The sequence below is a fragment of the Aedes albopictus genome, chromosome 2 (assembly GCF_035046485.1).
Source record: "Aedes albopictus strain Foshan chromosome 2, AalbF5, whole genome shotgun sequence".
In the NCBI taxonomy this organism is placed as follows: domain Eukaryota; kingdom Metazoa; phylum Arthropoda; class Insecta; order Diptera; family Culicidae; genus Aedes; species Aedes albopictus.
The window spans coordinates 232781611-232798687 of record NC_085137.1 but is presented as its reverse complement, the minus strand read 5'-3'; the positions used below and the strand labels follow the sequence as shown (position 1 = coordinate 232798687).

The window sequence follows — 17077 nt, the reverse complement described above, 5'->3', positions numbered from 1 at the left end:
TATTTGCTCGCAAGCACCAAGAGAAGGTGAAATAGTATGCCACTCTTTCCACTGTTTAAGAGCCATTAACTATCTCTACAACTTTGATGAAGATACGACATTTATTTCTGGTCTGAATCATGAGGTAAAGCATGCCAAAATGCAGAGCAAATTCTTGAGTTACAATTATAACTAAATTATATCCACTTTTGTTATTATATCCTTAGATGACGTAATTGCGATAAAATGTATCAAGAACACTTTCATGTGACGTCATATTTTCTCTCCCCTGTACGTTGGACAAATAAGTCTATTTATAGACCAGCCGCCAAAACGAAGAACCACTTGATCATATACCGCCCTTCACTTCAAGTGCTGCAATGGCCTCATTGATAAAGGCGCCGGATTGCAGGTGAAGGTTGGCGTCCTTGGTTCGATTCCCGTCTGGGTGTGGGTTTTTTATATACTACGTGGGGCAAGTTTTTTTTATACAAAAAACTTTGCACTTAAAATAAATAACACTCTTAATAAAAATTACCCAAAAATGAGTTAAATTTTACCCAACTTAATTTTTACCCAATATATTTATATCTAATTTATAATAAAATGTGTTATAATTTATTGATCATTCCAATATTTTTTATATCTCACTTTGTTATAAATTTGTTAAAATTGTATCAACACCTGTTATAATTATGTTATGGCTAGAGCAATTTCAGTTAAAATTTTTGTTATTTTAACACCTAACCGGCGATTTTTATAACTCATTCTGTTATGAAAAATCTTTGAAATAAATAACTCAATCGGTTATAATTTTGTTATGCCTTTCTGATCGGGCAACAGTAACAAGTTTTGAAATCACAGCAACAATTCGACAATTATGACCTGTCCCTTTGTGTTGTTCTATTTTTGTATTCAGTTAAAAAGGAAATTCCTGAACGACTCTTTTTAAGAATTCCTTAAATAATTTTCGGATAAGCACTTGGAAGTTATGGGGGACCTTTCGATGAATCCCTGGAGAAGTCTTCAAGAGAACTACTGGCGTAATTTTCTTAGAAATTCCGAAGTTAATTCTTCTGAGCAATTATTAGGATTCTTGACAGAATCTTTTGAAAAACTCCTGGAGAGTCCGGAAAAACTCATGATGAAATCCTCAAAGAAATTTTCAGAGAAATCTTGAGATGAACTTCAGCACTAATGATCACAGGAAATTCTGAAAAAAAAACCTTGAAGGGATTCTATGCAGGATTCTGGAGGAATTTCTAGAAGATTCTTTGAAAATCCATGAAATATAACGTCAAAGAACTCTCTGAGAAATTTCTGGAAGATTTTTGGAGTCATATATGGAAAAGTTTATGACCAAATTATTGGAAGAATTTTATGACAAAGTCATTTGATAAACATAAAAGGAGTGTTTGACGGAATCCTTAGAGAAATGAATAGAGGAATTTTAGAAAAAATATTGCAAAAATTTCTGGTGAAAGTCCTCTAGGAATCATCAGAGGAAGTTCAGGAGAAATTAATAGCAACATTTTTGAAGGAATTCTTGTAGAATCCAGGAGAAATATTGGACATAACTCTTGAATCCAGGGAATAATCGGAGGAATTAAAACAATCTTTCCAGGAAAATTGTAATAATCTGTACAATATTATCAATATTCCAACAATTTTCTGCGAAACTGTTGAGCATTCTAAAAATTCTTCACTTTCTATGCTGAAAAAAAAACAAAGGTCACACGTGCTCCGAAAACAACTAAAGTATAACAGTTTATAAATTACAGGTGGAAATCGAAGCTTGTCGTATTTGATAATATAGAAATTACTAAAGTTTGATTATCTTGCGACTTCAAATCTCTTAGAATTAATTGAAAGCTGAATATAGTATTTTTCGATCATTTGAAAATATTTCTTACGTCAGAGTGATGAACCTCATGTTATTGGCGGGTTTGTGAGACAAAGCGAATAATTTTATACAATAAGTATTATAACTTATTTAGTAACGAGTTTGATATCATAGCAAAGTCTGCTCTCCGATTATAATCAATAACATATTAATATCAAAATTTGCTATTGAAATATTTTGCGAATTCACTGTTATTAAGTTATTATTGAAACTAACAAAACAAGTTATTGAAATGGTTTTCCAGGAACATTTTTTTTTGTTATGGAATTTGTTATTTTGCCGCTTATGACAGACAAGTTTATAACACAATATGTTTGGGTAATTACTTAAAAATAATCGATTTTATCATTCAGTTATTTTGCCCAAATAACACAGCTCCTTATGCTGCTGTTATTCCCTTCTGCTCGGGGGAGAATTGCTCTTAAATGTATGAAAATTATTTAAAAATTAAGGTCTAACACGCAAAAACAATGATGAAATCGAAACATTACTGTGTACTCATACCCACAATACATGGTAGTAGACCCTAAAATTCCTCAAAATAGCCACCATTTTGTATATGTATTTTGGCCACCATCTTGGATACTCTGGTCGCCATTTTTGGACTCTATACGTTTTCCTCATACCAAATTATCCCTATACTGCTTGAATTTAGAGCCTTAAACTCTTTGAAACAGTCACTATTTTGGAATTTGGGCCACCATCTTGGATATTATGGTCGCCATTTTTGGACTCCGAAAATCTTATCTATGCCAAATATAGCCATATTGCATGGTTTTAGAACCTAAACCCGAAACAGCTGCCATCTTGAATTTTAAGCCGCCATCTTTGCTATTCTGGTCACCATTAGATTCTGAATAGATTCTGAACATCTTTCCTATACCAAATATACCCATATTGCATGGCATAAGAGCCAAAAACTCCTTTAAACAACTGCCATCTTGAACTTTGGGCCACCATTTTGAGTTTTGAGCCGCCATCTTGTATATTATGGTCAATGTTTTTTAAATCTGGAAACCAAATATACCCATATTGCATGGTTTTAGAGCCTCAACTCCTCTTCTAGTTGTAGGCCGCCATCTTGAATTTTAGGTCGCCATCTTGATTTTTTTGCCGACATCGTGGTTTTGTGATTTCCATTGATGATTTTGCATAAAATTCGGTAACCATGCTAAACTCTACAAAATTCGGAGCAGTTTGAAGTGTCGCATGACAGAATTTGGTTCAGTTTTATATATGCTCAGTTCACCGGTACTATCCGGATTACTAATATGGTCATAACTCCGGAACGCCTTGACCGATCCGCACCATTTTCAATAGCAAACAATGCGGTGAAATTCCGGTTTTGTGTACAAAAAACTCACTTTTTGGCAGTAAACCTCAATCGATTTTAACGACCGACGGTTCATTCTACGCGGATGGGCCAGATATGAAAATGCTACAAGCCCATACATGCGACACATCATACCGCGGAGTTTTCGATAACCTGATAAACGGTAAGCATGAAAATACTCTCAGACCATATCTGAACCAATAGTGTTCCGGAACCGGTTCCGGGTGTCCCACAGATAGTGGCCAAATATAAAAGTGAACCAAACCTATGATCAAAGATTTTTAATTTATTATATTTGCTATGAATGCAACACATCAAATAGCGGCTTTTCTGATAACAACCTAATGAAAAGCAAGCTAGAAAATTAGTTCTAGAGTCTAAAATTTAGAGTCTAAATTTAGACCATATCTGAACCGTTCCGGAACCGGTTTCGGGTATCCCGCTGAAAGGCGCCAAATGTAAAAGTGAACGAAACCCATGCATGAGGCGCATCAAATAACGCTGTACCTCATAAACAGTATACAGGAAAATAGTTTCAGACCATATATGAACCGGTTGTGTTCGGAAATCGGTTCCAGGTGTCCCACCGGAAGTAACCAAATATGAAAGTGATCCAAAATTATGCATGCAACACACCAAATAATGGCTTTCTCGATAACCTGATGAACGATTAGCAGGAAAACAGTTTCAGACCATATCAGAACCGTTCCGGAATCGCTTTCGGGTGTCCCACTAAAACTGATCAAATATACCGTTTATTCCCGTTGGTTTGAACGACTTCTTATGCAAACCAACGGGGTTCATTTTAAACTGGAACCTCTAGTAAATCTATAGACGTCGAAAAACAAACTGAAGGTAACCTTTTTTGCTGTTTTGTTTAGGTAGTGTGTTCCATTTCACTCCGTTCCATGAGTAGAATGACGTTTGAACCGTTTTAAGATTGAACGATGTGCATATTAGCAGGGTTCAAACTAAAAAGTGTTCAGATTAGATACGGTCCAACCAACGGGGTTAGACGGTAAAAGTGAACAAAACCTATGCAAGCGACACATCATGAGTTGATTATCGATAATCTGATGAACGATAAGCAGGGAAACAGTCTCCAACCGTATCTGAAGCGAAAGTGTTCCAGAACCAGTTCCGGGTGTACCGCTGAAAGTGGTCGAAAGTGAACCAAGCCTATGCATGCGACACATCAAATCGCAGTTTTTTTTTTCGATTACATGTCTGGTTCAGTATTGTATGGGAAATTAACTATTTAATCGCATCATAAAATTGTCCTAGAATTATGTTTACATGTTCAACTATATCCAGTTTAGTGGAGCGGACCTGGTGTGATGGTAAGAATACTTGACTATCACGCCGAGGACCTGGGATCGAATCCCACTCCCGACAAAACTCACAAAATGTGGGTTGTTCCTTCGGAAGGGAAGTAAAGCGTGGGTCCCGAGATGAACTAGCCTAGGGCTAAAAATCTCGTAAATACAGATAAAAAAATATATCCAGTTTTACGGCACTTTAATATCTCCAGAACAGAAACTCGAAATATCACATCACAACCGTATCGTCTTAATCGACCGAACTCAAGGAGACAGCGTGTAGAATTCGATTTAGCTCAATTAAAATGCAGTCTGCTGCTTATTGTGTCGCGTACGATACAGAAACAGTAAACGATTGGTAAGACAAGGCACGCCGTGCCGGTACAACTTACTAGGACGGTAATACACACGGGAGCAATGAATTGTGGTGCGGGTTCAAAGATTAAACAAACTGAATAGCTGCTGCTCTGACATCGACGGCAGTTTATACTTTGGTCCGGTAGTCCGGTAACGATCACTACACACTGGGTTGTTTGAATTTTATGTAGCTAATCAAACGCACTGCAGGACCACGTCGTCGCTCACCGCGGGGGGGAGAGGCAATTTCCGTGCAGCAATAAATTGAATTAAACCTGCCTACCGTTCGATGCACTTGCGCCGGCTCCGGCGCACACACCGACATCAAATATCAAACATCAGCAAGTCTTATCAGTTTCGATAGGAGTTACACGTTTAAGTAGGGGTAAAAGATTTTTAGATTGTTGAAAGACTGTTGGACACAATTAATTGAGAGGTGTTTCGATGAAAATTTTAACGTATTTATTGATTTTTTTTCTAGGGAAAATACAAATTGTTTCAGAAAAGAACGTTGAAATATGTTCTGTACCAGCAAGCATAAAAATTTTATGAGTTTATTAGTGAGAAAAACTCAACCGAGAAGATATTTTTGTTTTCTTTTGTAATTATTCATTACAAAATCTAATAAGACACAAGGGAAATTTTATAGTAATGCTCTTTAAGCTTCTCTTTAATTGTTTAGTTATTTTGTCTTATTAGGTGAATGTTAAAGCTCATGTTTTAATAATTCATCTTTAAACTAATAGTTCTTTCCAAATGTATATTCTGAATACTTTAGAGGCGCAATAAGTAGCCTGCCTTCCACTATATACGGCTGCCCTACCTGTCGTACCGCGCCCTAGCTACCTTACCGGCACGCACTAATGTCGATATGTTTACATTCATTTCTACTATGCTTGCAGGACATTTCGTCCGATGAAGAAACGCTCGTCGTCGCTCGGTATCAACAAGACATCGGAGAGCCCACCGCCGCTGCGGCGAGACGATCCAGACGTGCACTACCACACCTACAACAGCAGTATGGCGTCGGGCTATCGGAACACGCTCAACAGCACCGTCTCTGGATACCACCATCCCGGCCACTCGCAGTCCACCTCCAACACGCCACTTTTCCCACGAAATTCACGTGAACGCAGCTCGCTGCAATCGGGAACCATCGGAATGGTAAGACAAATCCGATCAAATGCAGCATTTTTCGTAGTGAAGAATGTTGCTTGAAATTATCGTAGTCAGTTAGTTACATGATATGGATTTAAATTTGGAAGCAAGGATTGCACACTAGTGTGGGTCATCGGAACCGTTTTCTCAGATCAAAGCTTTTTTGGTTCCGTTTCGGGTCCCGAGTATCTGTGCAAAATTTGAGCACGATCGGTTGCGTCTACACTTTGTGCATTGCAATTGAAATTTGTATGGGATTTTGTATGGAAAAGCATACTTTTTTACATTTTGGCTATATGTTGAACAAGTTTGTCTGAAACTTTTTAACCGATACTGTAAAATAATAGCCTAGGATGTTCTGAAAAACTTTGTTGAAGACTGCAAAGCGATCCGATGCTTGTGAAAATAGGTATAATCAACTAACCGCATGCATGTGTTTATGTTTTAACATGTAAAGGAATAACAATAGCAACAAAATCATGCTGTTTTGCCAAGCAATGCCAACGAAATAACTTTTTTCAAAAGCATCAGATCACTTCGCGGTCTTCGACAAAGTTTTTCAGGACACCCTAGACTATGCTTTCACTTCATCGGTTACACGGTTTTAGAAAAATTCGAGCTTGTTATGAGAGAAATGCAAAAAAGCGTGTTTTCCCATGTAAAACCCCATACAAATTTCAAACGCGATGCGCAAAACGTAAATATAACCGATCGTGCCCAAATTTTGCACACTTATTTGGGTCCTGAAATGGGATCAAAAAAGCTTTGATCTGAGGGGATACCATTGATTTTTTCATTTTTCCATATAAACGATGACCCACTCTATTGCACACTCCTAAAGAGAGGGTAACCAAAACCATGCGTCTCCATAACAAAAGACACTAAGCTTTAAGGAGAACGCATGGTTGTGAATATCATGCTGCTAAACACAGTAAAATTTACAGGTTAAAACTGCTCAACACTAAATTAAATTACCTCTACTCGCTTTTACTATTATCCAGTCCATAAATATTATTATTATCTAGATTATTAGTTTTTCGCACTTCTCAGCAAACATTGTTGAAATCTTTTACGCCGGGTAATCGGAATGGCAAAGGGATTAGGCTCTGTGGATCTCATTAGCCGGTTTACTTATATGCTAATGAGTGCTTCGGATGTCAGTTGTGATGATTCAGGAACCGCCTAGCCATACTACAGGTTCCAAGAATCACCACTTTCAGGATTCTGTTCAGGTCCTTCTTCAATTCCAGCTCGTCTAGGGAACTTAGGAGATATTTGGGGACAACTCCGGTTGACGAGAGGACAACCGGAACTATTTGGACGTCCTCCAGGTGCCACATCTGCTTCAACTCCTCCGTTAGGTCGTGGTACTTAGTTATCTTGCCCGAGAACGTTGATTGGATTTTACAGCGATGTCGATGAGCGTTACCCGCTCAGCGTTACCACAATGTCGGGCCGGTTGGTACGAATGAGCACGTCCGTAATGATCTCGCGATCCCAGTACAGCTTTATGCAACTATTTTCCAGTACCGGGTCCGGCTGGTGCTTGTGGTAGGATGCAAATCTATCGTGCTTAACCCGTAAACACAAGGGACGATCTACTTTTGGTAGAAATGCAATATCTTTTTTGATTTAAAACATTTTACCCCGGATTTTTTTATAGTCAAGGGGAATAGTTGGGCTAAGAAATGCATGGTACTTTTTCCCTTTGCACCCTCTCCCCTTTTGATGGGAGCCGAAAATACGGGGCCTTTTCGTATATAAATACTACATTTTTTGCTCAAATTTCATCGTTTTGCTCATCATCAATAGTTTTCACTGATCCTTGACATGCAATGTATTATTGTCTATCCGGTTGGAATCAAGACCGACATTCAATCAAAAATTGCCATTTTCTTGGTCCACAAGTGTCGCAACTGTTTCGCATCTAGTGCGCTGTGTTGCTGACAACAACGGGAAGGATGCGCACTACCTTTGACATGATTTAAAAACGTCGCGAGTTGGGTCGCGTCGCGACTTGATTGTGCGAAGTCCGGTTTGGTGGCGGCCCGACAATACTACCCATAATAGTATGTTGAATTTTTGATCCCAGAGCTATTCTAAGTACTCCGAAGTTTGTGACACAAATCCAACATTCTCGACTAAATTTTATACACGATGAATGATCACAGAACATAGTCTACGGTACTCAAAAAGCCTCAAAACACTCCTAGAAAACTCATGGTACATAAATTGGGTGATCTAGATCATCCAATCTACTCTGGAATTCATTTTCTTAATATCTAAAACATCTACCATCGTTTGTGTTCACTCTGCTCAAGAAATTAAGTCACGTTGAGGTCCATAAGACCTCGCAATGCTATGAGCCACTTGATACTGTGGTAGTTGGACATTCCGTGAAATACAAATGGCCTCCAATACACTTTAAAGTTTGGGTTACGATACCTTCATACTGTATCATATTTTAAATGTGGAAAAAAATCGTGGAATGTAGTATATACTACTGATGGAACCTCAGTGCACATCTAAAGACTGGACTCGAAAAAATGAGACACAAAGAATAATGTATAACTTTTTATTGCGTGCTCAAAAATAGCTGATTTTTTTTACCAAAAATAGTACATTATGTGTAGCTAAAAAATATCACATTTATCAGCTCTAACTTTTAAAATGTTTAATCAAAATGGCTGAAATTTTCACTGAGAACAGATCAACACAACGATTTTACACTGTCAAAGTTTCAAAAAAATCGGGACAGTATTGCCAATACTACAATCAAAATAATGCACACTGATTTTAAAATGTTAAAAAGTGCCCAAATTTGAAAACCCCGTTTTTTTGTTTTAATTGTTAAAAAAAAAGTACTGAACCGATTATGATGAAATTTTCACCACTTAATATGACTTACTTGAAGAACTTACAGTCAAATTTTTAGACGTTTTGATTAGCTACCAACCAAGTAATAGCCTAAACAATTTTTAAAATGGAAGCCCAAAATTTCCAAAATCACATTTTATTGTATCGACAATACTTGCGCCAATACTGAACCGATTTTGATGAAATTTTTAGGGCATTAACTACACATAACATGCTATTCCTTGTTAAAAAAAACAGCTATTTTTGTGAACGCAATCAAAAGTTATACATTGTTTTGAGTGTCTCATTTTTTCGAGTCCAGTCTTTATAATGCTTTTGGTACATTCATGGGATATTCCAGGCTTTCCAAACTATTCTGGAATTAGGATCTTCAAGGTCTACAGGCTCGACTCTTGTTCCTCTTTACTCTACCGGCATAATTCATTCACGATTGTGTCTGTTGCACCTTATTATATTACGAGTATCTTTATTTGTTGCTATTTGGGTGTCTACTGGCATACAAATGGACACAATGTATTTTGAGGTATGGGTCACAATATCTGTAAATCTTAGAATATTTTTATTGTAGCGAATGCTCGCGGAATATAATCCACAATACTCGTAGAACCTAGGCCCATATAGCCGAGGCGGTAAACGCACGGGTATTCAGCATGACCATGCTGAGGGTGACGGGTTCGATTCCCGGTCGGTCCAGGATCTTTTCGTAAAGGAAATTTCCTTGATTTCCTTGGGCATAGAGTATCTTCGTGCCTGCCACACGATATACGCATGCAAAATGGTCATTGGCAGAGGAAGCTCTCAGTTAATAACTGTGGAAGTGCTCATAGAACACTAAGCTGAGAAGCAGGCTTTTTCCCAATGAGGACGTTACGCCAAGAAGAGAGAGAGAGACTCGTAGAACCTCAGAGTGCAATTCTGTTTACTTAGCAACATTCACTTGGTGACCCAGGTCATCCAAACTATTCTGGAATTAAGACCTTCAAGCTCTACAAGCTCTACTCTTGGGTATTTTTACTTTTTCGATGTAACTCTTTCACGATTACCTCTGTTGTATCATATAATATTTTGAGTATTTCTTCGTGTTGCTTGTACATCCACTGACACACAAATGATCTTTATGATATTTATGAAGTGTCGGAAATTACCCAAGAATTCGTCCAGGCGTTCCTCGGAAATTCCTCCTGGAGTCCCTCAGATATTCATCGTAATGTTCTCCGAGAATACTTCTACGAGTTCCTAGGGAATGCCTCAGGACTTCCCGTGAAATTCTTCAAGAGTTTCGCAGCAGTTTCTCGAAAATTTCTTCAGCAGCTATGCTGAAATTCCTTCAGGAGTTCCTCAGTAATTACTTTAAGAACCTTTCGAAAAATGCTGCAGGAGTTCCTCGGGAATTCCTCCGGGAGTAAAGTTTCTCAAATTCTCCGAGGATTCCACGGGAGTATCCCAAAGATTTCTCCATGCGTTCCCTTAGAACTCCTCAAGGAAGTTTTCCCAAGAGTTCCTCCGGAAACTTCTCCTGGGATTCCTCCAGGAAGTTTACCTGGAATTCCTCCAGGAATTTTCCTAGAAATTTCTCCAGGGATTGATCCAGCGATTTCACCAGAAGTTCTTCTAGGATTTCCTCATGCGATTCCTTCAGGGATTCCTTCAGCAATACCCCTAGGGATTCCTTCGCGAGTTCCTTCATGGATTCCTTAATGGATTCCTCCATGGACTCATCAAGGAATTTATTCGGGTATTCCACCAGGAATTTCTCCAGAGCTCCTTCAGGAATTCAACCAAGATTTCCTCTAACAACTAATCCAGAGATTTCTTCAGGATTCAAAGGATTCTTCCAGAAACTCCTCCAGGGATTCTTCCAGAGTTTCTTCCAAAAATTCTTCCAGAGATTACTCCAGGAATTCGTCCAGGAAATTTCTCTGGGTAATTTTCCCGGATAATTTCTCCAGAAATTCCTCCAGGAATTCAGTCAGGAATTTCTCCATGAATAACTGCTAATTCATCTACGAATTCATCAAGGGATTCCTTCAGAAATTCCTCCACGGTGTCCTCCAGATACTCTTCCAGGAGTTCCTCCAGGAATACCTCCAGGCATTCCTCCACAAATTAATCCCGGTATACCCCCAGCAATCCCAACAGGGGTTCTTTCCGGAATTCCTCACAGAGATTCTTCTTGAAATTCTTCCACGAATTCCATCAGTTATTCCTCCACGGATTCCTCCAGGAATTATTCCTTGATATACTCCAGGATACTCAATACTCAAGGAGTTCTTTCAGGAATTTCTCCAGGAATTACTCTACGAATTTCATTTGGAATTATTACAGGAAATCGTCTAGCAATTGTTCCGGGAAAACCCCCAGGAACTCCTACAAGAAATATTCCAGGAATTCCTCCAGGAATAATTGCAGGAATTCCTACAAGAATTGCTGCAGGAATTACTACAGGAATTTCTCCAGTTATTGCGGTAAATAGTTAGGAATTACTCCATGAATTTTTACAGGAAATACTCCAGGTATTCCTCCAGAAAATAAAAATTTAAAAATAACTTCAATAATTCCTCCAGCAGTTCAATGAATTCCTCTAAGAATTTTTATGCGAAATTCTTTAAAGCAAGCTGTTGGTGCACAACCTTGGAAACTTCGTTGTGACGATCGAGGTAGGCAGATCTAGCTAACACTGAACAGCCTGCAACGATATGCTTAATCGTTTTCTCCACTGAATTGCACGTCCTACAGCGGTCCTCCACGTCTTCGTGCAATATGTACCACCGATAGTTCTTCATCGCAATCACCCGGTCGTGGATGGCTACCATGAAACCTTCTGTTTCCGAGAAGAGGTCACCACGCCCCTGCACAAGCCACGCATTCGACACCGCCTTATCGATGTGCTCGAGCTCCAGTTGATGGGGGTGCGTCCCATGCAACTCCTTGTGCTCCTTCTGCTTCCACAATCATTTCGTCCACGGCCTTGATGTCGCAGTTCAGCTAGTAATCCTCCTGCGCCAGATGCAGGGCGCTGTAACCGTGGCCAGCTTCACACACAGTGCGGTACATTCCATGACGGTTCTGGCTTTCTACGAAATATGCTTGCTACTGCTGGATCTGGGACACACATAGTGGCTGGATATTGGTGACGCCTCTTCCTCCTACTGCGCGTGGCAAGGTGACTCTCTCGATGGACGACTTTGGATAGCGCACGCGTTGCTTGGTGAACGCCACTCGTATACTGCTCGTTCTAACGCCTCGAGGTCAGTCTTGGTCCACATTACCACCCCAAAGCTGTAGGCCAACAGGGGCACAGCAAACGTGTTGATCGCCTTTACCTTGTTGCCGGCTGACAGAAAGCTCATCAGAACACAGTTGACACGATGCAATGCAAGAACTCGTCCTGCAGTTCCTTCTTGATCGCTGTGTGGCTAATACCTCCAAATTGCAGGTAGCTGAAGTATTTGTACGTTTCGCCTTCAACCGTATTCCGAATCTCCTCCTGTTCGTTGATGCGAAAACAGGTGGCGTTCACTACCCCGGCGAAGTTGGACTAACCGACATTTGTTGATTCCAAACTCCATCCGGAAATCGTTGCTGAACACCATCACAAGCTGAAACAGTTGATGCAGCCTCTGTACTGATTCCGCAAACAGCTTCAGGTTGTTCATAAAGAAGGTGTGGGTTCCCAAGTAACATTTTATAGTCAAATAGACTAGAAGAGGTTCTAAAAACCATTATAAATCTAAAATAAATGGTATTAGGTTTTATGATGGTTTTGAAAACCGTTACAAGACGAATTACATTTCAAAATGTTACTTGGGATCTTATACTTCTATCCCCACTATTCAGTTGGTAGCCATAGTTGAATCGGTTGATTGCTCTGCTGAGGGGGATCAACGCAAGGCAGAACCATAGCGGGCTAAAGGTATCGCCTTGAAATATTCCTTTTCTGAACAAAAGGCTTTCTTCGGGAACAGGCTGCCGCAGTCACCAAAATGGCACACGTAAATCCCGGGTGCAGAACTTTCCGATGTTTTTATGTCAAATTCCGAAATAATTATTTTTTGATTTCAAAAAGGAACAAAATTGACGGACGAAGAAAATTTTTCATCCACCTCCTGGCACAGCACACTTCGATCGTTGTCTGTTTTTTCAATAATTAATCAAATGCTCAAAAACTGATTTCTTTTCTCGACATTGCGTCTAGCAGTGATTAGGAAGTTGAGTGTTTGTGGATGCTCTCAAGAGGGAGTCCTGTAAACAACTTTTCATTGAATCTCGTAGCAGATACGCTATTGAGGCAACTCAATAGCAGCGGTTTCTTTCTTATTGTTTTCCTGACGACTACCTAACATTGTTTGTCGGTTTGTGCGTCATCATCCTTTTCGATCTGATGCAAAACGCCCTTCAGGTTGCATAAGATGTTAAAGTGGAGGCAATATGCGTACATTTTACATGCGTCTAAATGGAGGCATTCACGCATGCACCTCCACTTCATCGTCTTATGCAACATCTTATACGATTACTAGTTGTCTGGGCAATATGGTCTTTCGGTAAATCCGGGTAAACCTTAATGGCGCTTGACGCGTGTCTTTGATTCTGAAAGCGATTTAACTGAACAGGTAAAGAACGTAGGAGTTTTTTTTTATTCCAACCTTTCTTGGATACCTCACATTGAGTTCAGAGTAAAAAATACTTGTATGTTCGTTGGGCAATGCCGGCGAACATTTGGTAAACTTGAGATCTAGAGCCCAAGTAAGTCAAATGGATTTACACAACTGCTGTTCGACTAATATTCCCTGTGGATGTCTTGACCAAAACGTGAAGTGAGAGCAATCCAATAAAAGTTACGCCCTCTTCAAAGAATGTGCTTAACCCTCCTTGTGCATTAGGGCCATTTTTGACCCAAACCGTGCATAACGTCAGCGAGCTGTTAATGGAAGGTTAATGGAGACATCTGGAGCATTCTCTTCAACTCCCATGACAGCGCTCAAAATTCTTTTTGACGTTCTACACATTCATCTCAAACAAAAAGCAGGGTATCGCGCTACTTGGACGGTGGCTTCTATATTCGTCTGTTTTCCATTATAACTCAGTCAATTTTGAACCAATTGATTTGAAATGTTGTACACTGGTAGATACTATACCTATCTCACTGCATTCCGAAAATTGTATCAATTCGTTCAAATTTGACTGAGTTATAGTGGAAAACAGACGAAAATAGAAGCCACCGCCCAAGTGGCGCGATTACCCACTTTCTTCCACTTGATGTCTACGGGTACTCGGTGCACTAGAAGAAACTTCTTTGAACCGCTGATCAACACACACCCCGTTGTTTCCACTTTTGGTCCTTGCTCCAAATGGTCTTGCAATTGGTCGTAATTTTTCATATAGGACATTACAACCTAATTCCCATCCCGGAAATAGTGAGCATATGGTTATCTGGAGAGAAGTATTTCAGACGGCATCGTATGTTTAACTACTGATGGCTCCCTTTTCGAAGGTCGAGCAAATGCTGGTACCCACTATCGTGAGCTAAGGGCACATCAGTCTTACTCACTTGGTAGACACTGCACCGTTATTCAGGCCGAAGTCTTTGCCCTTATGTGTGGAGTACAATCAGTACTTCAGCAGCATGTAATGGGCAAAGTCATATACACTTCTGTTCAGACAGCTAGGCTGCTATTAAAGCACTTGCTTCGGCCAACTCTAGGTCAAAGTTAGTTATCGCTTGTCAAACTCAAATCGACGAGCTGAATTCAGCAAACGCTATCGGTACCTGGCCATTCTTCCATCGCTGGAAGTGACTGATGAGTTAGCTCGCAATGGAGCATCACATGGCTTCATTAGTCCTGAGTCAGCTATTCCGGCATCAAAAATTAGCGGAATGCTACTCCAGGAGGAAGATTGATTTCTCACTCACTATTTGCTGGCTCTGACTAATTTCAATGCTACTTATACCACTGCTTAAAAACTTCTTTCTTTCTTTTATTCAACCAACAGAACAACGACATTGGTTTCAATAGAAACGATCGCTACCGGAGCACATTTGCCAACGGCTCAGCGACTTATGGTGGCGGAACTATGTTCACCTCAACACCACGATCGCGATACGGCTTGCAACCGCAACGCGGAATGTCCAATGGGTAAGAATGGCCATACTTCGCCAATGGATCATTGAAGCCGACTACTCCGCTACTCACCGCATCAAAACAAAAGCGCCACCGTATATGGACGGTAACACAGTGACAGCAGTCGAGTTACGTCAAACACACAAGGCTACGGTGGCGCTATCTGTTCATTTCATAGCGGCCGTTTAAGTTATTTTAGTGATCCATACTACGCTCTAATATTTTTCAATTTTATCCAACAGGGTTTCTCAAGCTAGTCTCAAAAGCTCAAATCCGTTCGATGACGAGGGAATAGATGACAGCATTTCGCTGAATGATAGTGTGAACGATGCCAATGGAACACTTACACGACGCAAGAAGCGTAGAGCTCCACCTCCTCCGGTTCGCAATATTGTACGGTCTTTTGATACTTTTCATCAATGTAGAATGTATTGAACATCTAACTTTTTTGCAGGCAAACATCTCTGTCGACCCTTCCGATACGGTGCTTGCCACGCGGTTGAGAATTGAAGAAACGCCTCCTGTAGAGAACCAAGAAGATGTGAAAAACCTCTCCAATTTAACAGCTGAAATTGAATCGTTTGTACGTAGTAGCTCTGACGATAAGGTCAACCAAGAAAAACCCGAGCCGACCAGTCGGGTTGAGGGTATTGTCTCCCCAAGTGATAGCAACAATAATCACGTGCAAGAGCTTGTGATTGTTGAAAGAAAAACTGAAGTTGTTGAAGAATTGAGCCCAACGCATAAGGATGCAGAAGAACGTCTTGAACTCCGCGTGGAAGTTAAAGAGGTAACACCTGAAAAAAGAACCAGCGGTAACGCTGATATACCTGAACCGGTAGAGCAAATGTCGCATCTAGAAAGTCTCAAACTAGAAGAAGAACCGAGACCAATAACTCCGCCTCACCCTATACCTCGGGCCAAGCCAACACCTCCACCAATTCCGCAGACACCTCCTGTTGTTGAACCGGTAGACCTGGAAAACGTTGCACTTCCAGAAACGCCTATCCCGGCCAGGCGTCTGAACAAGAATCGCAACCAAGTACCAGCAAATGGCACCGAACTTCGAATAACCGAATCGTCAGATTCAGCTACCACAAGCACGGCTGAAGAGGAGGAAAACATGGAGTTCAGAGCAGCCAAGCCCATCAACTACGAGTTTAGATACAAGGTGGAACCTATCAAAACAGAAATCGATGAAAAGATTAACACAGCCCGTCTCAAAATTAGCGAATCTACCGGCGACATCGAATCCCTGCAAAATTCCGGCACGGAGCGGAGACGTTCCGTTCGGGACATCATCGAATCTATCAACAAAAGCCAGAGTCTGCTCAAGTTCAACCAGGAATCGTCGGGAACTCTGTACTCTGCTCAGTCGAATGATAGCGTCAATCGTAACCTGAGACAACTGAACGATAGCGAAAAAGAGATTCAACGAATGCTCCACGAGATGGAAACCAAGTACACCGGAAGCGGACAACCCCAGCCTCGCAAATGGTCCCTCACGCCACCAACGACAAATCGCAGCTCGTACTACGATAACGTTCCGGAAGGGGACGAAAACCTGGACAACCTTGACGATCGCAACAACCTTCTCAGCAAATCGGCTCTGCGGTCCAAGAAAAGTCCAACCAAGTCCCTGGGAATCGAGCAGACCGACAATGCGCAGTTTCAGGACTGCATCGACTGGAACCCGTTGCCCAAGCCACGGCGCAGTCGGCATTTTGCCGACACTCAAGTCAATCAGTCAACGTCAGGCACGGGAGATGTTTTGACGGTTATCGATCAAAATAATAATAGCAACGGAAAGCAGAGCTGAATGCTGACTGGGAAGTTTGCCGGTGCTTTCGATGAGCAAACTATAACTTACATTAGGAATTATTTATTCAATCAATATTGATGTATGGTATCACCATCGTTAAACATCATCAGGTCCAGAAATAGTGTTGCTTGTCGTATAGTAGCGAAGATGGTGTAAATTATTGATCACCTTCAAAGTTGTTTCAAATAAATGAGTAGATTTTAAAAAAGA

The 17077-nt window shown here is 40.5% G+C and overlaps 1 protein-coding gene across 8 annotated transcripts in view; it reads left to right on the top strand.

The window, feature by feature from the left end:
* The window catches only part of LOC109412350 (pinin), a 59028-nt gene extending 41951 nt beyond the window's left edge, over window positions 1-17077 (top strand). For all 8 annotated transcript variants that reach the window (XM_029856901.2, XM_029856914.2, XM_029856917.2 and 5 more), the window contains exons 3-6: window positions 5794-6055; window positions 14918-15060; window positions 15288-15438; window positions 15500-17077. In XM_029856901.2, coding sequence (XP_029712761.2) covers window positions 5794-6055; window positions 14918-15060; window positions 15288-15438; window positions 15500-16864 — 1921 coding nt within the window. In that variant the 3' untranslated portion in view covers window positions 16865-17077. The remainder of the gene's footprint in view (window positions 1-5793; window positions 6056-14917; window positions 15061-15287; window positions 15439-15499) is intronic.